The 23,875-nt window shown below is 34.2% G+C and overlaps 1 protein-coding gene across 2 annotated transcripts in view; it reads left to right on the top strand.

Annotated features, from left to right (window-relative positions):
* RNF217 (ring finger protein 217) overlaps positions 1-23,875 on the top strand; it is a 128,427-nt gene that overhangs the window by 89,990 nt on the left and 14,562 nt on the right. The window contains exons 3-4 of one of the 2 annotated variants that reach the window (XM_019729507.3): positions 3,556-3,720; positions 22,174-22,375. In XM_019729507.3, coding sequence (XP_019585066.3) covers positions 3,556-3,720; positions 22,174-22,375 — 367 coding nt within the window. The remainder of the gene's footprint in view (positions 1-3,555; positions 3,721-22,173; positions 22,376-23,875) is intronic. The other variant, XM_074333531.2, reaches the window with a different exon arrangement.

Below are 23,875 nucleotides of genomic sequence, written 5' to 3'. Positions count from 1 at the left end.
TTAGACATCTCCATGTTCTATAAGACAGACACTGAATCTGGTTGGGAGGAACAGGGAGGACATCTTGAAACAAGTAGCATTTGATCTGGATAAGATTTCAGTAAACAGATTGCATTAATTGGACTTTCTCCAACTATAAGAAGCAGAGATGTGCTCTGTCTCAAGCTACCTCAGTTAATGAAGTTTACTGTAAGGCTGCACAGGAAGTAGGAAGGACAGGGAAGCAGGGTCAGCAGCCACCCAGGCAGGCCTTCCAGAGACTCCAACACAAAGTCTGGTAGCATGAGAGCTCATTTATCGTCTCACTGGCGTGAATGTCTGTTGTTTCTTTCCCTGTTGTCTGCATTGTGGTCACTCAGCTCGCCTCTGCCTTTGCCTCCACAGCAAAGGTATCTATGTAGCCTATTTCATTCCTCAAGAGGGAAAGTCAGACTTTGCTAATCTCTATTCTACAATAAGCACCCAGCTGCACAAAGCTCATGCCAGCCACCTCAGACTGCTTGCCAGCCAGTGGATACCTGTTTTTGGCTTAGGGGCTCATCCCTGGTGTAAATCAGGTGCCAGGGAAATGGGGGCCCCTGGTATAGAGTAGTGCTTCTCAAACTTCAGCATGTCTATGAATCACCGGGGGGCCTTGTGAAAATGCAGACTCTGATTCAGAAGGTCTGGGTGTGACGTGAATTCTTTGTTTCCTCTAAGCTCCCAGATGAAGCTGGTGTTGCTACTCTTATGACCACACTTTGAGGAGCAAGGATAGAGCATGGTGACCTCTGTGTGAATATAATTACTCAGAAGGCAGGCACTCTGTTTGGGAGGTCTGTGGTTGTGAGATGGCATTTCATGTGGAGGAATAAATATAAATAAAGGAATGGATGTCTGTCTGTGTTTTCTATAAGGCCAATTTTGAATATGATTAAGGTCCAGGTCCGAATGAAGAAGGCATCTTCGGATCAAATAGTACTTAGACAATTCAAGTGCATTCTCTGAATAGCAAGGTTATTGGGGTCAGCTATTCGTCCTTGTATTATTTTAATCCAAAGCAAAGCAATCGTTGTTTTAATGTTTTCAGTGAGAAACAGGAAGCAGTTGGGTCTGAATTTAAATTATTCATCTTCACATGAGAGTTTGCTGCAAAGCTGTTTGCACAGTTTGCCCCCAAGTCTGCGCTGATGGGGAGAACTGGCTCTGCAGTAGGACCCGGTTGTTCATTATGAGGAGTTGAGAGCCAGAGTCCTGGGTATGGACACCAAGTATTGGATGTTTTTTATCATTCTAGTGTACTTTCGGAGGATCACACGTTTGTCTTATATTCATTAGAGATCCACAGATGTGATAGTTCAGAACTTGGCCACAAAGACCCTTGAACCAGTGTATTGTCTGATATCCAAGAGTTAGTATCAGTTTCAAAGCACCGCACCAGTACATATATTCTTCTTTTCATTTCATAAATATAATCTAAGACTGACTGATTAAAAATCAAAGTTTTGTTTTCTGACGATGCTAGAGTCTAGTAATTTAGAATTATGAATAATGTCTAAAAGAAGAGAACTGCATTAAGTATTCAGATCTTTCTGACATAATGGCAGATGGGTGAGGATAAGCAAAGTCTTCTGATGTCTTCCCCAGTTCATTTATTATGTTTGGAAATTACATTCACTGAGGCCCCATGTAATATTTACATCTATTTTTCATGTTTCAAAGACACAAGGGAATGATCGTGTTGTATTCTATTATCGGGAGGTCACCTACTTTAACTCAGTCTTACTTTTAAAATGACTTATTTCCCCTTAAATATCAGAAAAGGCAAAAATGGTTATTTTAAGTGACTGACTATTAATGTCCCATAAAACATACACACACACACACACACACACACACACACACACACACACACACAAGGATTATCCTAATTTATGGGAGTAAAATCTTGAAAAAGTTTTTCAAGATTCACCGTATGTTAATAATCATGTAAAATTCTGACTTACTGAATAGTTTAACCACATGACTTTCTTTGACTTCCACATTTTGCTTTTCAGTTGTCAAAGAAAAAATGCTGTTTAGTATGAGGAAGAGTTTTGGCGCGGTGAAAAGATGCTGGCCTTGGAGCCCGACAGACTTTGTTTAAATGTGTTCTTAACACATACTTGCTATGCTACTTTTGGCAAGTTTTTTAATCTCTGTGAGCCTTAGTTTCTTTATCTGTAAACTTGTGTTGTTTACACCTACTTTGCAGCATTATTTTGTTGATAAAACTGAGTAATGCTTGTAATATAGCAGTACAAATATTACCTTATAACAATTTCAAAAATAAATAAACATAAAGACTTAAAAATTTTATGAGAAAATATTATTTTGTTTTGATATAAATTAAAAGCAAACGTACTTTTGTTACTTCATAATTGCCTAGGAAGAACTATCTATTCTTGACATAAGTGAAAACTGCAGTGCTTTTTTGAGTTGTAAATCAAAGAGTTGTTATTACAATTGCCACTCAGTTAATGTATATACTGGAAACACCATTGTCCAAAAAGTAGTTTTCCAATAAAGTAAGTAGTGATAGTGTATAGTTTACCAAAAGAAATTCTAACTGATCTTCAAAATGTAGTCATTAAATTCACTCATACTACGGTAAAGTCATATGCAAGAGCACAGAGAATAGTCAGTTATCAATGCTGTTCATACTGAGACATTTCATTAATTCACTTTAATCAAACAGGGATAAGAAACTTAAGTTATCCCCTTAGGTGTTTAGAGAGTGAGGACCAGAAATCCTGCATGAGAATGGAATACTCCACTGTCATGTAAAATTAAGGAAGTCAGATAAAATATCTTCCATGTCAAATGGAAGAAAAATACTTTCAATGAACATACAAACACACTCTCACATACACCGCCACACAGTGAAAATACAAAGACATTTTTATGATGGTTTCCTAAGTACAGGCCACAGAGCCACCATACTGATATATTTCTAATAGGATCCTTTATATTATTTTTTATAATTAACCTCTCTTAGATTAATAGCAAACCAGGGCTATCCATTATTTCAGATGATGCTTCATGGCAAATGCTGGTATAGCAGTTTACTTGCCAGTGTGTTTTATTTGATGAAGCATCTGAAGGGCTTTGATTTTATAAAAGTGAATGAAGCCACTGATAAAAAGAACAATGGAAATGCCTGAGAAATTGGTTCAAGGGGAAGGCGAATTTAAGTGTGTGTGGATTTGGGGCATCATGAACCACAGGTTTTACTCTGTGTTTCAATCTTAGAGATTTTCTTAAGGCCAAATTGGTTTACAGAGTGTCCCAAGTGTTTAATTCCAGTATAGTCTACATACAGCCAAATCATCCATGTCAAAGCAATTCTTTCCTCCTTTAATAATAGAGTAGTCATATCTTATTGTATTTTAGATCTTGTGGAGGGGGAGATATTTTAAATCTGGACGAATTACAACCTTTTAGCTAATTTCCCCAAGCATCACCATTCTTATCCTTTAGACACTTTCAATATTTCTACAAATATTGAAGTACTTAATACTACTTTTCCTTACACAGATCCAGTGCCCCACTTGCCAATTCATCTGGTGTTTTAAGTGCCACTCTCCTTGGCATGAAGGTGTTAACTGCAAGGAATACAAAAAAGGAGACAAATTGTTGCGTCACTGGGCCAGCGAAATTGAGCATGGGCAGAGGAATGCCCAGAAGTGTCCAAAGTGCAAGGTGAGATAACTTTTAGGAGGAAAGGACAGAAACGTGTGCATCTGAATATCATTGAACAATAATATTACAATATTGAAGTAAATCAAATGTATAACTTTCTTAATGCAGGTATGGAGAGAAAGAGTATTTGCTGTTTCATTTTTGAAGAGTAACTAAATTGAAGATTTGACATAAAAGCAATGCATATCTTTATTTGTATTACATTTCAAAATTTAAGGAGTCTACCTATAAATATTGATTTTAAACGTCCAAATTCTTATTTTCCATTTAAAAATGGAAATGTGTATACAAGGAGAAGCTAGAATGAAAATGATGTAAAAGTATTATTTCCGCTTTGCCACATGTGCTATAATCACTTCCATTAAGCAAGCTCTGAATACTTGTAATCCTTTGCTTTTCTTTCCCTCTGCCATTGCTTATCACTTTAGGATTAAATTAAATTGATCATTTGCTTTTTGCAAATCTGGAGAGATAGAAGCTAATAGCTAAAATCAGGGCTTAGCAATTTTATGAATTCCCGGAAAGAGTCTGCTATAGAGAAATCAACGAGTCCAGCTTCAAGACCTTGGACTTGATGCTTACAGGATAGAATTGTTGAAATTGGAAGGTTTTATTTAAAGCTCACTTTAGAAAATTATACACTACATGTATATGTGCACTCTACCATATGTGGTTTCCCCTTTTTGCCAATTTTTGGAAATCATGTCTAAATTTTCTTTTAAGAACAATTCTGCAATTCCTTCCTGGAGACTTGGCACCAGATAAATGAAACTTGAATTATCAGAAAAGTTTTTAAATTAATCATTGTGAATCCCACTTGAAGTAATAAAAGTATATCTGAAACTGATTAATGAGCATGAACGTAATGCATACATTCATAATGCCAAATTCACATACTAGTTTATACATATAGTAAGTAAAACTGTTGCCTAAAATAACATGTCGCATTCTTGGTAATTGTAAAAAATTTTTGAAATACTTTAGATGACCTGGCCTTCTTAAAAGTGAGATCTAAAGATGTTTGCAATAAAGCTCTCTTTGTTTCCCTGTAGAAGGCAAATTCATCTGCAATTATCCTTTTGGTTTTAGGGCTGCTTCAGATCACTGCATTCAATTGCTCAGTACATATTTATTCCTCATTCACTGAAGAACAATGAGAAAGGAAAGCCTTTCCCCCCTTTCTGTTGTTGCCTTTTCAGTTTATTCAAAGCTACTGTTCAGTTTTACACTAAACAAATGTCAGTAGGAATTTAGGACTGCTGTTAAGTCATTCTACTGAACACTTTGTACATAAATATACTTTACATCTCTCTGGAAAGCTGTGAAAACAATTACCAGTTAGCCTGGCTGTGAGACATTATGCTGAATGAGCAATACTGCAGCATTATACATTGGGGAAATTCTGAATGAATTGAAGTAATACATAAAAGCATACATTTTTTACCGCAATCTCTTCATCTAACATTAAATGGACTCTAATGTATAGAAAGAAAAATCAGCCAACTGTAAGGGCTTTACTGAATGCACTAGAAACATCCCCTGCTTTTAACAAATATAGAGTTAAGAGAAAGTATAGATGCTGATTCCCTTTGGAAGTAATACTAAAAGGTTAGAGCTTTAAAAGGAATTATCTTTTACGAAGGAGCCAAGGAAGATGGAATCAGGTTACATGAATACCTTGTAGCAGAGAATCTACTTTCTGGGGAGATTTAAGTTCCATAAAATTGATGTCAGTTTAAGTCATATTTTATAACTTGTTTTTAATACAAGTTGTTTCAGATTTCTTTTAAGCATATGAACTTAAAGCTTTGCATTTTCTTAATTGTGATTTTTCTCTTGGACCTTAAATTATATTTTCTCCATGAAATATTTCTATTCTTATAATAGAAATCTGTGAGGAGATATTACTCAGTGAATTAATATTTATTTTGTAGTCCAAGGCTTTATTTTCATAAATAATCCTTTTAAATTTGTAAATATAAAAAAGGAAGATTCTAGGAGTTTGTGAAAAAGAAAAATTTTATACAATGCTTCCAGGTGAACAAAATGATTACATATTTTCATATGAATATGTTTTCAATAACAATAATCAAATGTATTTAAAATTTTGTTGTGACTAAAGTATATTTATATTTTTATATCATGCATAGGTATATTTGTTTAACTCATGATTCAATAATAATTTTGATTTTTAAGTGATTATTTTATTTGTAAAGGTCATATAACATATAATAGAAATTTGGAAAAGAGAGGGAAAAAATTTACCTGGAATCTTGCCATTCCAATATTCTCACTCACTATTAACATATTTAGTGTGTCTCTTCAGTCATTCCCCTATTTAAGTAACTTTTTTTTAAGTTTTAATTGTACTATGCAGATAACTTGACATCATTTGTTTTTCCACTTAATATGTCAAACCTTTCTCTTGTTACTAAGTAGTTTTCATAACATTTATTTTATTAATAATGTAATCTTTGTTTAAATATCCCTCTGCTATTGGATACCAAAATTGGCTTTGTTTGCGTTGGAATTTTTCTTAAAAAAAAATCTACATGTTATATATAATGTGTTGATGATACTTATCTTGAATATATTGTTTTTCCATATTTAGGACCTTTAAAAGCATGTATTTCTAAAGGTAGAATCACTGGGTCAAAGGATATCAATGTTTTTAGAATTTTGTACAGATTGGCAATATGCTTTATAAAAAGTTTGAAACAATTTATAATTCTATCGCAAAAATGTGAGAAACTGTTCCTCTATGAATGTTTCTTATTAGCATTTCAAGAGTTTTTAAAATGCTAATTTACTAGTTTAAAAATATTTTGTTCCTATGTTTTGAATTTCCTTGTTTACTTTTATATTGAATATGAATTCATGTATCTTTGAGTTTGTAATGCCCCGTTTTAAATTTTATGTTTATATTCTTTGCCCATTTGTTTGGGTCAGGTTGGGGCATATTTTTTATTACAAAATTATAATAAGCTCTTTATTTGAAAATATTAACTCCATTTCTAGCATATTTTCTCTTCTAGCTTCTATGACATTTTTTTTGTATCAGTGATTTTCTTTTTTTACTTAATTGACGTGTGTGTGTGTGTGTGTATGTGTGTGTTTGTGTATTTTCTTTTAATTTTTAAAATTTTTTGTTTGACCAAATATATCATTGTTTTTCTTTTTGGGTGGGTACACACACACTATTTACATATATATATATATATATATATATGTGTGTGTGTGTGTGTATATATATATATATATATATATACACACATATATATATAAAATAATAATTTGCACATACTGTATATGAAATTGAAAATAAAATGTGTATATGTATTTATATATTTACATTTATTTTATACATATTTTGCTCCTAATCTTAAAAAGTTATTTATCAGCCAGAAGTTTGATGAAATGGTCTGTTTTCTTCTTTCTTTCAACTATTCAATTTCTAAATATTTTAACTGTTTAACCCACACATAACTTATTTTGATATTTATTACGCATTAGCTTTCTAAATTAAGTTTTCCAAATTGAGACCATCTAACCTACTTGTATTTATTAAATAATTCTCCCCTACCCATTTATTTGTAATTTTTTTCTAAACATGTTAAATTAATACATATAATAGTTCTTTTCTGAGCTCCCTATTCTTGTTGTTGCTATTTTTTCAAGAAAATTCTGTGCTTGTCCTGGTAAGTGTTAAATTATCATGCATTTGTACCCTGCATATGTATATTTGCCCATTCAAGCAAAGTTTGATAATCTATTATTTATTATTTTAATTAGTATTACAAGTATTAATAAACCAACTTTTCTTTCATTTGCTTATAAATGTTATTTCTCCTGTGATGAGTTTTTACCTTTCTCTCAAGTAGAAAGATCAATTTAATATATGGTATAGTATTATAAAGGGATTTATGCTGAGAAATCAAAATTGTTATTAATAATTGAATTGTGGCAAATAACCAAGATGAGTATTAATTCTTTTCCTCCCAAATATGATCAAGATACTTATATATGTCTGATTTTTTTATATTAAGGTAAAAATATAAAATACTTTAGGAAGTTATTTATTCATAGGATATTTTTATGGAAAGTTAATAGCAGCATAATAAAATCAAGTTTACTTAGTCATTTTTATTTAAATCGCACTGCTTCTTAATCAGTCACTCTTTTTATCTTAAAAATTTGTTTCTATTTTATATAAATTCTTAACTTGCAGAAAATATGCGCTAATTTTAAAATGTCTTTCTTGAACAGAGTTGCCACAAAATTGCATCTAATGCATGATCACTTTAACTTGAAATTAAATAAAGTTATGGGGACAGAGTCCCAGAGAGCAGTTCCAGGCTCTCAGCCTCACGTGAAAAGGTGCTAGCTCAGGTAATAGATGGCCATCAGCTGTTACTGGTTAGCCATTAGCCACTAATATAACTGCCGTGGCTACGCTAGGGCGTTGGTTGGTTGGTTGGCAGGCAGGCAGAGAAGCAGATGGCAGATCGTGGCTAGCAAGTGCGGTTATCAAGTGGATTGCAGTTAGCAAGGGGTTGTTGGTTGGCAGAGAAGTGTGGATTGCAGCTAGCAAGTGGGGTGTGTTGGGTGGCAAAGAAACAGACTGTGGATTGCGGATCATGTGGCTCCTGCTTCCTTTATCTCCAATCCAAATGCCAGCGAGAATATAGTGTATGACTCCCCTATCCATGGCTCCTTTGGTGTTCCTGTTTGGCCTCACCATATCCTGCGTTCTTATGCGGGGAGCGGGACCAGAGACTCCTCATGACAAAAGTAATAGAAGATTTAAATTGTGTTGGAGGTATTAGAATATTCATTCAGTTTCACATAAAAATTTATGTTGACACTATGTCTTATGGCACAGATTAGATACTAAACTTTGAGTTAATAAGAAAAATAAATTGCTAAGTCAAAGAAAATGAAAAGTTAGATGCACACCTGAAAATTAACAAACATAAAATTATACAACACAAAACAAATAAGTAAACAAATTTTAAGCAAATGTACACTTTAGATTTAAATTTTTAATGAAATGTTTTGGAAACAATATCAGGAGTCAAGTAGTTCTTTTTTTCCTATTGTAATAAAAACACAAAATTTACTCTCTTAACCATATTTAAGTGCAAATGTTGTTTTTTTAATTTATGATTTTGAAAGCTTCAAATACTCAAAGTATTCTAAAGTGTACAGACATTATGATTCTTTAAATGATAGGGTGACATACCACTAACTAAAAGCACAAACCAAAGTAATCTATTTTTAATGTTACTTTGTCAGAAATTGGCTACTACACATAATTTATTGTTCAACACATACTATTTAAAAGTCTGTTTAAAGGAAATTTTAAAATAAATATTTATTTTAATTTTTTTATATATGTGTGTCAGGTGGTAGCAAAACCCCAGCTGGCTATTCCTAAAGCCCTGAAAATTTTAGATTTTAGAAGAAGAATTAAAAATATATAATATTATTATCTAATAGTATAAGAAACATTATTAAAGATAAAAAACATTTATGAAACCTTCAAGAATATGGGTGAGAACTTGTAAGAATGGTTAATGATCCAATCTTCTGGTTGTTCCTCAAAAGGTTTAGTATTAGTCAATTAGTGTTATTTACCTTAACCAGGTTTTGACTGTTAGCCATATTTTCTTTTTCCTTTGTAAAATTTTGAATTGTTGAAAACTCATTTTTCCAAAGCCAGATTTCTGCGTTGTGAGTATATATTTTTTGAAATACGTACTTTCAAAAGAGAGGTGGACACACCGTCAGGCCCTTTAATGTGATAATTTGAGGCAAGTCAGTTTAAAGCAAGCAGGAAGTTAAAGTTAATAACCAATTGTATAAAGGCAATAGATAAAGAAGCATTGTGTCTTCAAAAATATTTCTAAAGCAAATATTGCATTACGTTAACATTATTAAAAGTGAATGGTGACTCCATATGTGCCTGTTACATTATTATCTCTAATTTGTTAAATGTTTGAAATAGTTCATGATTAAAAATAAATAAAACCTAACAAGAGAACAGAAAGACTAGCATTACAGCTTTCTGGAGCTGCTTAAACATCTCTATTTGCCTACACACCTCTAAGAATTTGGCTGTTACATATTTTTTCCTTAGGTAAAAGTTAAATGTTACTCAGAATATTGGGCTTACTAAAGCAAAGTTGGGTTAATATTTCTCAAAATGATTAGCATTTTGTTTTTAATTTGGAAAATTAAACGGGAATTCCTCAAACATACCTTCCCTAAATTACCTTCTTCTTTGTTAAAGGTAACATATCAGAAAGTGCTGAATTCTGATATGCTGTATTTATTTTATTCATGAAAATGCCTTTGTATAATGCTCTTTCTTTGCTGTGCTGGCACAGTAATAATAACAACAACAACGACAACAATAATAATAATATCTAACATATACTGATATCATGATGTGTTAGTCTCTGTTGTAGTTTTATACATATGTTGTGTCATCAAATCCTTAGATGTGATACTAAGATGCTAAGTTCCAATGTGCCATCCAGATCTTAATTATTAAGTGCCTTTTGGTACAACTCTAAGGTTTTTCACAGTAATAATAAATCGATAGGGCTTAGTAGTATGTATGTTACTTCTGTTGTCTCATTTAATTGTGAAAAGAAAGTTGTGAGGAAAGGGTAATTACTACCATTTCAAGATGTAGTAACAGTTTCAGAGAGGTTAAGTAACTGGACCAAAACGCAGGAAAGTTAATTATGTTCATTCGTGATTTATTGTGAATTTAGAATTAAGAGGACTTACTTGTTATGATATTTCCCTTCAGATATTTTATTCTCTTATATCCTGCAATAGGATGCTTTGGGCACAAATGTATTTTTAGAGATAATGACTAATTTGCCTGTTTACATAAAATGAGCACAAAAGCTATGTCTGTGGGCTCTTATTCGTATATCTGAGTTGTAGCTATGTCGTCTGTGGTTGCTGAAGAAAGAACTTGAAATATTAGTGGTGGATCTTATAGATAATCCCGCAATTTTCTAGCATTGCACACACCACTGGAAAAGCACATTCAGGGTCCAGTGACTGCTTTCAAGTAGTACCCATTCAGGCAAAAAAGAGCTTCTCTTTGACTACTGGTTACCCATTTTAACTCTAGATTGCTTGAAACCACTAAATTTGGAGCAGTGGTTATCACTGCTACTAGTTTCTTGGTGTGGCAAAGTCTAGACCTTAGTTGTAAGAAGAATCTGATCGTATAGTGGCAGATACTTTCTAGGATATTAAGTGTATTGCATCCAATGCCCCAATTTTATGAGAAATCATTTTAATATTTGTTTACTATCTTGAGATTAAATTTATAATATGACTGCATATAACATTTCATTAATTATAATGTAAAATCGAAATAAATGAAAATATCATGAAATAACATGTATTTCAGCATGTAAAAGCTCAGGTACCATGACATTAAAAGATACAAAGAAGCAGTCAAATTTTTTAGCCTATTTATAATGCATAAATTTGGATTTAAGAAAAATTTGGATTTAAGAAACTTTGAGGTGAAGCTTAAATATTATCAATACCTACTCTTTATATTTGACATTTTTAAATGAGGATAAAGTAAGTACATATGTATGTTTATATATGTATGCATACATATGTATGTATACATGTAGCTGTATTGCTAGAAAATTCAATATACATTAAGCCATGCAAACATATTTTGCACTTATATACAAAATGGAGTTTGATTCTGAATACAATCAGTCTTCTCAATTTACATAGTAGTTATATAACTGAAAAATCCATTATCTATTAAACCATGCAAATGTTATTTTGCATTTATATGTGAAATAGAGTTAGGGTCTATGTTCAGATTTATAAACAGATTTTCCCCTGTATGAAACATCTAATGTATTCGAGACCTTTATGGACAGAACCTAACTCTCTACTGTGCAGGATATCCCAAGGATTGTAGGACAGCCATAAATGCCAGTATCAGCCAAACATCCCCCTCCAAAAAAAACACAACACACACACACACACACACACACACACACACAACACCTCTGAAACATCTCCAGGGAGCTGAGAGCCCTTATTGAGAGCCTTTGTTGTAGTCTCATGAGAGGGATGAAGTCCAGTGAGGGATAAAATCCAGCGAGCTGTGTAGACAGGAGATTGACTGAGTAAAAAACTGTCCATTTTCCATGTGAATGCAGATGGGGCCACTTTTGCTAAAGAATCTAAAGCTTTCTTAGCCAGTTTATTTATTTTCATTTCAAGTTTTAAGAGTTGTTTTTTTCTTTCTACAGCAAACTCAGAATTCAAAACGGTACCAATTTTGCTGGACAGCAGTCCATAGGCAGAATATAAAGGTTTGGGGGAACTGTGAGCAAAGGTATATATTCAGATGCCTGCTCAATGTCTTACTTGCCTTAATAGACTTCTCCAACAAGAGTATATCTTCTTCTCTCCAAGGCAGTTAGTTCTTCTCATACTTTCTTCATCTCGGTAAATGGCAACTCCAACCTTCTAGCTGCTCATGTCAAGAATTTATATCATCCCAGACTTTCTTTCTCTCACACCCCACAGCCGTCAGTCATTAAGTTTTGTAGATTGTACCATTGAAATATGTACATCTGAAGCATATGTGACTTTACTGACAATTGTCACCCCAATAAACTTTAATTAAAAAAATATAATAATAAATAAGAAGAAAAAGAAATATATTCAGAATTTGACCACATCTCAGCACTCCCACTGTCTCTAATCTGACACAGGCCATCATCATCTTTCTCTCTCTAAGATTTTTACAATGGCCTCCTGACTGGTTTCTTATCTTCACAGTGTTCTTACCCCAGCAGCCAGAATAAAGCTGTTAAACATAAGGCAGATTGTGTCACCTGATGTTCAAAACCTCCCATGGTGCCCATCTCACACAGAGCAAAAGCTAGTCCTTATAATGACAATATGAGCCGTCATACTGCGGACACCCCTCAACCCCATTATTCCTCTGACCCCATATTCTACTTCCTTCATCCTCCTCAGCCATACTACCCTCCTTGCAGTGCTTAAAAACATCAAGCATGCTCCCTTTTCAGAGTCTCTGTATTTGCTCTTCTCTTTGTCTGAAACATTATTTCCCCAGATATCTGCACGGCCAACTCTCCACCTTTCATGTCTTTGAGCAAACCTCAGCTTCTCAGTAACCACCTTCCCCTACCTCAACAAGTAAAATGCCCCGTATAAGCTTTATTTTTTTCACCATATTCTTTATCACTCTTTAATGTAGTAGATATATTTTGCAGCCATGAGAGCAGGGTTTTTATCTGTTTTTTGTTTTGTTTTGTTTTTTTAAAGATTTTATTGGGGAAGGGAAGCAAGACTTTATTGGGGAACAGTGTGTACTTCCAGAGCTTTTTTCCAAGTCAAGTTGTTGTCCTTTCAATCTTAGTTGTGGAGGGTGCAGCTCAGCTCCAGGTCCAGTTGCCATTTCTAGTTGCAGGGGGCACAGCCCACCATCTCTTGCAGAAGTTGAACCAGCAACCTTGTGGTTGAGAGGATGAGCTCCAACCAACTGAGCCATCTGGGAGGCAGCTCAGCTCAAGATGCCGTGTTCAATCTTAGTTGCAGGGGGCGGAGCCCACCATCCCTTGTGGGGACTGGAGAAGTTGAACCAGTAACCTTGTGTTTGAGAGCCCACTGGCCCATGTGGGAATTGAACCGGCAGCCTTCGGAGTTAGGAGCATGGAGCTCTAACCGCCTGAGCCACCGGGCCGGCCCAGTTTTGATCTGTTTTGATCCTTAAAGTAGCTTTAGCATTTAGAGCAGTGCTGGGCACTGTGTAACACTAAATAGATAGTTGTTAAATGCTCCAACATCATTTTTCCTTCCTCCCTATATGGACTTTTAGTGAGAATCCATTATGTGCTCTGTAAAATATAGTCCTTTTTTTCATGAATCTCATAGAAGTTGAGACACAGTCATTACACTGAGAGGGATAAAACACTGTTACACTTCAGTAGCGCTTTGCATAGTATTATAAGAGGGTTCATGGTGAAAGGGACATTTCATTCATCTTGGGGAATGTTGAGGATTATTGGATGGATTTTTGGGGTGATGAAAGGTATCCAGGAGGGGGAGTGTTACAATTAAAAGTACAAGGGCACAGAGCCAGGAAATGTGTGCTGTGTACAAGAGCCACAAGTACTTTGTGGTTCCCTTAGACTAAGGTTCACAGAAGGAAGTGGTGAAAGGTGGGGCTATAGAAGCAGACAGAGGCCTTGGCTTTGTATGCAATGTTAAGAAACTTGGATTTTTTTTTTTCTTCAGACTGAAAATTTGTAAACAGGGGAATGCTGGTATCAGATTTATATTTTGTTGGTTGTTGATTATATGAAGGTAGTTGTAGATATCTAGAAGGAAATTATGACAGTGTGAGCTAAGCTAGTGAGTGGTCAAATGACTGGAGAAGAGGAGAAGGATTAGATAAGTGTCTTGTGCCTAAAACTATCTGATTTTCGTGACTAGTTGGATGTGGGAAGTAAGAAGAATATAACCACCAGATATCTAGCTTGGGTGTCTAAATGGCTGGTGATACCATAAGCAGATAAAATAATGAAGATGGGCCTAGTTATATTTTGCTGTTGTTGGGCCAGCGGCCTGTGGAATGATGATGAATTTGGTTTTCCTTATTTGACTTTGAAATGGCTTTAAGTCAGGTAGGTAGGTATATATATGACCAGGAAACAGAGGTTACATGAGTCTGCAGCTCAGAAGCCAGGACCGCAGTGGAAATTAAAAGTGAGATTACATTGTTTTGTACACCTGAAACTAATAAAAAAGAGAGAGAGAGGAGAGGGGAGGGGAGGGAAAAGAGGGGAGGGGAGGGGAGGGCAAGGAAGGGAGGGGAGGGGAGGGAAAGGAGGGGAGGGGAGGGCAGGAGAGGAAAAATAAAAGAAGGAAAAGAAATGAGATCCAGTAGAAGGAAGTTGAAACAATTTGAGTGTGGAAGAGATTACCCAAAGAGTATGTGCAAAATGCTGAGCCATGGATGGAATTAAGGGATAGGTAAGGAAATAGGAACCTAAGAGACATAAGAAGAGCATCTGGAAAAGAGGTGACATTGAAGCAAGAATATATAAAAGGTCAGAAGGAGACAGTGATCAACTGATTAAATGACACTGAGAGATACAATAAGATTTTAAAATTTGAATTTGGCAATTAAAAGGTCATGGATAATACTCATTTGTTCTTTGAATACATATTTATTGAGAACACACTATATGACAGGACCTATGCAAATCCCTTTAATAAAATAATAAACAATGTATACATGATCTGGGCCCCTTTAGATCTTATCAACTGGGAGATAGAGGGTTTGAGTGGAGGAATACAGATAATTAGAGAGTTTTAAAATGTAGAGTGAGAAATGCTGGGACAGGACTGGGGCAGGTTGCTCCTCATTTCATGAATACAGTGCCATGAATATGCTGTGCTGGGGATACTGTCCCTACTGCTGAGTCCTGTTAACTGGTGAACTGCTACTTGACCTTCATTTCTCAGATCAAATGTCACTGCCCTAGAAAGCCTCTTCTGACCCTTAGACTAAATCAAGCCCCTTCTACTAAGTACTCTCTTCACACTTTGTCTTTTTTCTTCATAGCGTTTGTCATAGTTTATGAGCGTATATTTATTTGTACAATTGATTAATGTCTGTCTACAACTTAGATAACAAGCTTTAAGAAAAGCAGCCATGTCAGATTTTATCAATGGACAAATAAATAGTTCTTGAGCGCATGAATGAGTGAATGTTTCCTGGAGAAAAATAGCGTATTGGATGTCTTGGTAACATGGGGTTGCTGTCAACTGAGGAGGAATAAAAGCAGAGAGTATAGGGTATTCTTTTAAGAAGTTTTGTAGAAATGGAAAGGTGAGAGTAATTATTGACTAGAAGGTTATGTGGAATTAAAGGAAGGATTTCTTAGGATTGAGAATTACCTGAACTATTGGCATGGTAAGCAATGTCACAGAGGGAAACAGGGGAAGATGGATGTGAAGGAGGGGAAGACTGGCATCGGAAGATTTCTGAGAACAGGCGCCAAAGGGTCAAGGGCAGTGTGGTAAAGAAGAAGGAAAAGTAGGGGCTACTTTGTAGTAAGCTCTACCCCAAGGAATAAGAATAGGACAGTACTCTATACTCTTCTCCAAGAATTGCTGTCATCGTACATCAATCATACGTCTTAACTTGACATCCGTATGAAATTTCCTGTAACAAAGAAAACCAGTACACTGCAGGACAATTAAAGTTGTCAGAGTATTGGCTTTTAAAAGCTAACATAGCAGGGGACACCATCTAATTTTGAAATCAACATGTTATTTGTGTTCTGTTTTACAATATAGTCTAATAGAGGTAACCACTTTTTGTTTAATGTGACAGACAAGGATTCACTTGTCTCTCCATTTTTTTTCTTCTCCTTCCAATTTTTGATGGTGATTTCAATTCTTCTTTTGATTATCTTTTACCTTTAAATAATGTGCTTAATCTTCTATTCAATACACTAACAATTTTAGATGATATATGAAGATCTAGCCATCCTGCAATTCTTTTTGCTTCTTCCCATTTCCCGTATTCTATAAGCTATAACTTTGTTTATATATTGTCAAATTAAATAGCACTCACAAAATACAATATTTAATACTTCTGTTTTTTCTAAAGGATGATTCTAATGTTTAAAAACCCGTTGGGTGTTTACATAATCAAGAACATATAATTATGGAACTTAGGATTCCATTTCCTTTTCTGTGAGATCACAATTTCTAGGGAAGGTGCCCTTAGCATCCTTGTTCGCTCTCAATTGCTTAATCATGCCATATTTGGTTACGCCTCAAATTTGGAACTTACATACCATTAGTTTTGTTTTGCTTTTCCTGAAAGTTCTCATTGTTTTTCTTTTTTCCTTACTGAGAGTAGGCATACCCATTTTATTTACTATGTTATTTAATATTTAGCTCCTGAGTTATTTTATTGCTAGGTGTATATTCCATTGCTATCTTTTGAAGATGTTCTTAAAACCAACTGACTTTGTATTCTAAATTGGACTTAATGCTTTTCAGCTTTTTCTGAGATTTCTTAGTATTCATTTTTGTATGTGCTAGCATTGTCTTTTCTTGAATTTTACGTTCACTTAATGAAGTGCTTCCTTGAATTATGGCCCCAGAAAAGGTACAGAGGAGTCTTAGTAGCTCTGGAACTGATTTATTTTTGCCCCACATATTAATTTTTATAGTTGGACAGAATTTTAGGTTCATAATATTTTTATCAGCTCTTTGAAGGGTTTGTGTATATGTTTGCATTTTTAAAAATCCCTACATTATGGAGAATAGATGTAGTGAGCTAAGTAAAGAATTAAGCATTACTCATGGGATTTTTCTTTTTTTAACTTTCCTCATAACTTGCTTTTAATCAAGTCTTCCAGATATCAAAAGCCACCAAGGCATGCACATATAAAAAATACTTTTAAATAGAGTAAATTATTTCTTGGTGACAATAATATATAATAGTTAATTTAGTTATCATTTCCTGCTTAAAGAATAAAATAAGCCTTCCTTTCTTGGTGAAAGTGAAGATAAATATTTGTGGGCAGAATACGTACTGAATTAATTATACAATGGGTTAGATATTTAGCAGTTCATTTATTCTTTCACTTTATGATTAAGTAAAATCTGTATGAAAATAAAAAGCTGAATTCTAGTTCTATTTTTAGATACTTTGTGGGCATTTTATTAAACTAAATATAAACAACTTGAGGAAGAAAGGTTTTATATATATATATATATATATATATATTTTATGAATGATCTCTTATGACAGGTGTTGATATATCCTATGAAGAATAGCATAGGCTCAAAAATGGTCCATGTTGTTATTTTTGTCTATGACAATGTGGACTTCATATCAAAAACTCTTATTAAATATCTGGAATATTCTGAACATTCATGTCATGACTTATAAGTGTAAAGAGGTATAAGCAACATTTAGTTTCAGTGTTCAACTCCTTCAGTATTAGCAATCCTTATTTGTTATAGATGGAGAGAGATAAACCCTGTGAGTAATAACAAACCAAATGACAGTTGAAGTTTATGATCAGTCGGCTTAATCTAATGAATTAAGAATATCTCTTTGGTCCTATTCTGTCTCCATCTCTGAAGTAAAAACAGAATTTTGATTCTAAATCATAGCCACTTGAGTGATTCATTTGTTTTTAAGCAGAGCTAAACTGATGAATGTTTTGAAGCTATAATAAAAAATCAAAACAGCTTCATTGAGAAATAAAATGAAATTTATGTAAATATAATTTAAACCTACATTTTAAGGCTTGATATTTTAAAAATAAACAAAGATGGCATTGTTAAAATGTGATCTTTAACGATATACACAAGATAACTCATTTAGCATGTGAAACTTATTATCCCCTGGATGTCAGGAGTTCAAAATTACAACTTGCTTAGCAAATGTGAAAAGTAATGTCTCCTGTTGCACTTTAACTTGCATTATGTCAGTTCATTTCTCTGTTAGTATCAAGTTATATTTATATATAATCAAGATATATTTGCAGTAGCATTAAAGGAAGCACTGTGTATTTGACAGCCGGTTAATTATGAAATCATTTTTTCTTGATTAAATCATTGCCTTTACGTGTGTAAAGTATTCAAATTAAGCTATAGAACTATGTAGTCCTGCAGTGTACAAAGTTACTGTAGAGTATTGTCAGAGCTTGGAATTTTATCACTTTCTGTGCAGAAATATTTTTGGACCAACAATATTCTAGTTGCCTGCTGTGTTCAGAATATTGTTTTAGAAATAAGGAAACACTGTTAAGAGAGACTGTAAGTTGCAGTCTTCGTGATTTAAATGAAAAAATTAATTTGTGTCATAAAGATTTTAGAACCCAATGAAACAATATTACACAGAGATGTAAAATGACAGTGAAAATTGTATATGGAATTTTAAAGCAAATGAACTGTCAGTGACAAGTTTACCTTATTAGAACAAACTTTCTGTCAGAAAAAAAAAACACTTTTGATATTCTTTTAAAGGAAGAACATGAAATAAAACACTGCAGAAACACTCAGAGTTGCCTTGTACAGGAGCGCAGACATGTTTGTCTGCTAAGTGCAAAAATTATGCTGTCAATTAACAAAAACTATGACTGACCCTCTGGTTTTATTTTTAAGTTTATAATAAGAGTCTGCTTAGCATAATAAAGAAAAACAGACATAAATCAAAATCCTTTCTGCATTCACTGCAGCAGATTACTTTTCTGATCTCTGGTTATGAGTAAGACTGCCAATCTCACAATGTGGTTATGAGACTGAAAGGTGATAATGTATGTACAATGCTTGGCACATAACGGGCTCTGAGCAAATATTAGTCATTTTCTCTTTAGAGGTCAAACACAACGCTGCTACGTGACCAGGAAATGTTAAGCTTTATCGTCTCCATTTTAAAATCAAATACAATATACAGTCAAAAGTTGAGTGTATGATGAAATAACCTTTATTCTGGGTGCTCAGCAGTTCTCTTTGAACATGTTTTCTCCTAGTGTTCAGGTGGTAATGGATCAGACATGGTTCCGGGTCCAGTAGGAACCTTTGGCCGACATTATTCCTGAACACCATCTACTGTGCTAAGTGGATGGGGCAGAGTAATCAGTCTCCAAAATCATTCCCAGAAACAGACACTAGAGGAGAAGTACTGAACTAGGGGTAGATTTACCAGGAAGCTACAGAGCCTACGCTTCAGAGACCCTCACCTGCACAAGTCTCTTTTTCGACCTTGCATCTAATTTGTGTTTGTAATTTACATTCTTCTCCTAAAAGAAGGCCCCTCCAATTAGATAACTTTCAGGCCCCACAATACCTGGATCCACCCTGACTAGACTGTCAGGTAAAGGAAACACAAAATTTCAATGTAATTTTAAAAGGATGAGTTTTCCAATAGCAAGAAAAGTAAGTCTTGCTTGTATTGTCCAAATGACAATTCGTTAGTAACCCTTGACCACAGATGCTCAATACCCTTGACCACAAGCTAGCACATGTCTGTCTAGGAAAGTGCTCTCTAGTCCAGCATCTGCCAAAGAATTACCCATATGAAGAAGTGAGAAAGGAGACCACCTGTCAATCTGGGAGTGTGCAGTTACATTGTCCAGGTATTTTATTTCTCACATTTTTTGGTGAGTAAAGAGCAAGGGATAAATGGGAACCAATATTACATTGATCTGACTCAGTATGTGCCAAACAATGGGTTAGGCACTCTACATATATTATCACATTTTTATTCTCACCTAAGTAATATCACCTAAATTGAGACTTGGGAGAAGTCAGGTAACTTCATTTTATGCAGCTAGCGGAGCCAGAATTTAAACACGGCTTCTTAAAGTCAAAGCCCCTGTTGTTTCATCTTCCCTATGTGACTGAGGCTTTCCTGTCAAGAATCAGTCAGTCACTAGAAGGGAATGCACATTTAACCTACAATCGACCTAATGATTTTGAATACCTAACATCCTGCCAGACACTTAGTTAATTTTCTTCCTTGGTTCATTCACTTACCGTATATTATGAGCCTACTGTGTGCCAATCATTGCACTGCCTATAATGTGCTGCTCTCTGCTTAATTACTACTGCTTCAATAGCGTCACCATAACCTAGAAGCTTTCCAGATAGGTAGATTGATAGTCAGATAATAGGTAGGTAGGCAGCCAGCCAGCCAGACAGACAGACAGATGGATAGACAGAAGGATCAATGGATGGATGGATGGATTCACAAATATATGTATTGCTGAAATGAAACTTTATCCATTACTATGATTAATCTTTTGTTGTTTTAAAAGTGGCCTCAAAAGTCCTTTTAAAATTCATATTGTTTATTTAAATGAAAGTTTAAAATTTTAGTTATTTTATCATTAAACTGAAATACTGCACATGATTTGGATTTAGCAACTTCAAACTTTTTATTCTGAAAACTTATAAAATAAGGTTATATTTTGAAATGGATAATTTTCTTTATATCTCAATATTTTAATTTCTCTTTTCACATTAAGACATTCTCTTTTTCCTGATTTTATGCTATTTCCATAATCATTGTCCAGTTCTTGAAAAAATGATTATAACTGCGCTACCACCAAAGTTGAGAGAGCTGCACTGTGTATTGGGGAAGGAGAACATGATTTCAAATGAAATATGTACAGTTGTGGACTGTGGCCAAGGCCTAACAGAGAAGAGTCAAGCAACCACTGGAGGGTTTAACTCATCTGTTAATTGTGAAGTTCTCAAATGCATTAAAACATTCACTGACACACTAGTTCCAAAGCAAAGTCAAATATGGTATTGGGAACATTTTAAATAAGTTTTCTAAACAAAGAACTTTATATATTACTATATATATATATATATATATATATATATATGAATAAGTGATATGTGACTTTAATGTAGTAGGTGCCTACTCTGTAGTGAAATGGAAACTCTTTTCTTGGTCCTGTTTTAATCACAAGAGAGTTGGGCAGTACAACCAAACCTTTTTTAATGAAATAATATGTTTTCTTTCATAAGTGCTCAACTAACAAGTTGTGCACATATTTGAGTGAAAGATGGCATCTATTTATTAGTGTCTATGAGGATTCCGAGTCACGCATCCATTATATCTCAAAGAGTAATATTTTGATTATAACATGTCCTCGGTGCTTGAGACAGTGACTATCACATTGGGTCTATGGTGTACTATTTAAGAATAAATTCTTTGTTACATTATGGATGAATCTATATTTACATGTAACTTAACTGCAGCATTAGAGGAAAATATTTAGTCGCCCAAATGACATGATGCAAACTAGTCTATAAACATATTCGCAAATGGTGTTAGAGTCGGCATTGTGAAATTAACATGACATTGTGAATACACTTACAGCTGTTTTCGTTTTCTTTCACAAAAAGAGCTTTCTGTTCCTTAATGTTTATTCACAAAAAATGTACATAATCCTTTCTTTTAAGGAATACTCTTTACCTCCTCTTTCTCCCCAAGTCACCTTGTTCTTGCTGATTATAACATAAACAAAATATACTTTCACAGCATTTTAAATTTCCTCCTAACCATTGAGTTAGGTGTTTGTCTAGAAAGATATGTGAGTTTTCTTTGGGATGTGATTGATTATATATTGGTCAAAAATCAGCCAACATTGTACCTGAAATGTTATTGAGCTTTGTACATAGGAAGTATTTGATACAAATATGATCTTGGAGAATGTGATTATAAGTAAATTGACAGCCTCAGGAAAACAGTGAAAGGCTTTTATTTTGTAGAAACTTGTAAGTGTTGTTCCATAACATTTGCTAGATTTTACTTTTTAAAATTTTAATAACCTTTCTTTCTCTTTCCCTCTTTTGCTGACACAGATCCACATCCAGAGGACTGAAGGATGTGACCATATGACCTGTTCACAATGTAACACTAACTTTTGTTATCGATGTGGGGAGAGATACCGCCAGCTCCGTTTCTTTGGAGACCACACATCAAACCTCAGTATATTTGGATGCAAATATCGCTACCTCCCAGAGAGACCTCATCTAAGGAGATTAGTGCGAGGGTCTGTCTGTGGTGAGTATCCCATGGCTTCCAGGACTTTTCCCTGGGAAGTAAGCAGAGATGCTAGAACTTAGAAATGTAATAGCCATGATAATTCTGAGCACCTACCAGGTATTCTAGTGGGACCTTCACCTCAAAACAGGAAGAAGAGTAAAATTAAAAATTGTTTATTAGCAGGACCTTACTTACATGAGCAAGCAGATTTTGTTCAAAAAACAAATTATTCATTATACTGCAGAAATGTGAAGTTATTAGTCTTTTAAATTTCTGAAACCCTATTGTAAGCCACTTGTTGAAAGAAACAATGTCACATTTATTTTTATATTGACAATACCTAGCAGCAAATCTTCCACATATCCTCCATTCATTCATGGACGACATACAGTACAACACACAAAATAATCCATTATGTTTCAGAGCCTCCATAATGGAGTTCTATCGTATCTATATAGTTGATAAGTCATTGTATATATTTTTCTATTGTATTAATAGTTAATATTAATAACAACCAGTTAATGAAATGAGTATCAAATATCCTCATTGCCTACCAACCCAAGTTTAAATATCCCTCTTCATACTCAACAATACGCAGTCTCATACACAAATATGAAACATAACACAGATTCCTACTCTAGCCCAATGCCACCTCCTTTCTGGGATTCATTGTTCTTCCGATTTAATAGTTCGTCCAATAGCTCACTACTTCTCTGGAATGTACCCACTGTGAGATTTCTTCCTCTCTTTCCATCATGAAGGACTCCATTCTTTCTTTCTCAGGCAGTCTATCCCATGCATATGCAATACTTGTTAACATCTTCCACATTGCCACTTTTCCACCTACTTTTGCCTAGTTATTTCATGAACATTTATTTATCTTTCTTTAGCCCTCCATCACTTTATTGCTATTGCAAACCATTCCCCTCTGCAGAATGATATGATGGTTAATCAGAACAAATGATACATTGTATCAGGTAAAAGACAGAACATATATTTTAAAAGTCACTTTAACTTATGGAAACCAGTGCCATCATTTTCTAAAATCTTGTATGATCTATATAAATATCCTTTTTGAACTTGAAACATAATTTTCCATAGCCAACAGCATTTAATATAGTCAAGATCGGTTTTAATGATTTTCAATGTTTGTTTTCTGTTTATTTGTTTGTAGTGTTACACATTGTAATTATATAACCAATATTTACATATTAGATAAATAGATTTTGGAGGGATAGCTATAACAGCACTACCATGAGAAAACTAACTGTAAATTAAGTTATGAGCTGTAACCTATTTGTAAGTCCTTACATATAGAGAGCAACCTTAAAACACTAAATCCTATATTTTCTGCGTTGTTGGTTATTTTCTTTCCTATTTCAATGCCATTTTTTGGCAAGATGTTTTCTTTCATTTTTATTTTAAGTAATCTTTTATTTAACCATCTCTTTTCCCCTTTTTGTTTTTTCTGTTTAGGCATTCTTAAATAAGGAAAGTTATTTCTTGCCCTATTTGTCC

The sequence above is a fragment of the Rhinolophus sinicus genome, chromosome 2 (genome assembly GCF_057876585.1).
Source record: "Rhinolophus sinicus isolate RSI-liver-muscle chromosome 2, RSI-T2T, whole genome shotgun sequence".
Taxonomy (NCBI): Eukaryota; Metazoa; Chordata; class Mammalia; order Chiroptera; family Rhinolophidae; genus Rhinolophus; species Rhinolophus sinicus.
Note: the sequence above shows the minus strand (reverse complement) of the source record. Positions and strands in the feature narration are given on the sequence as shown.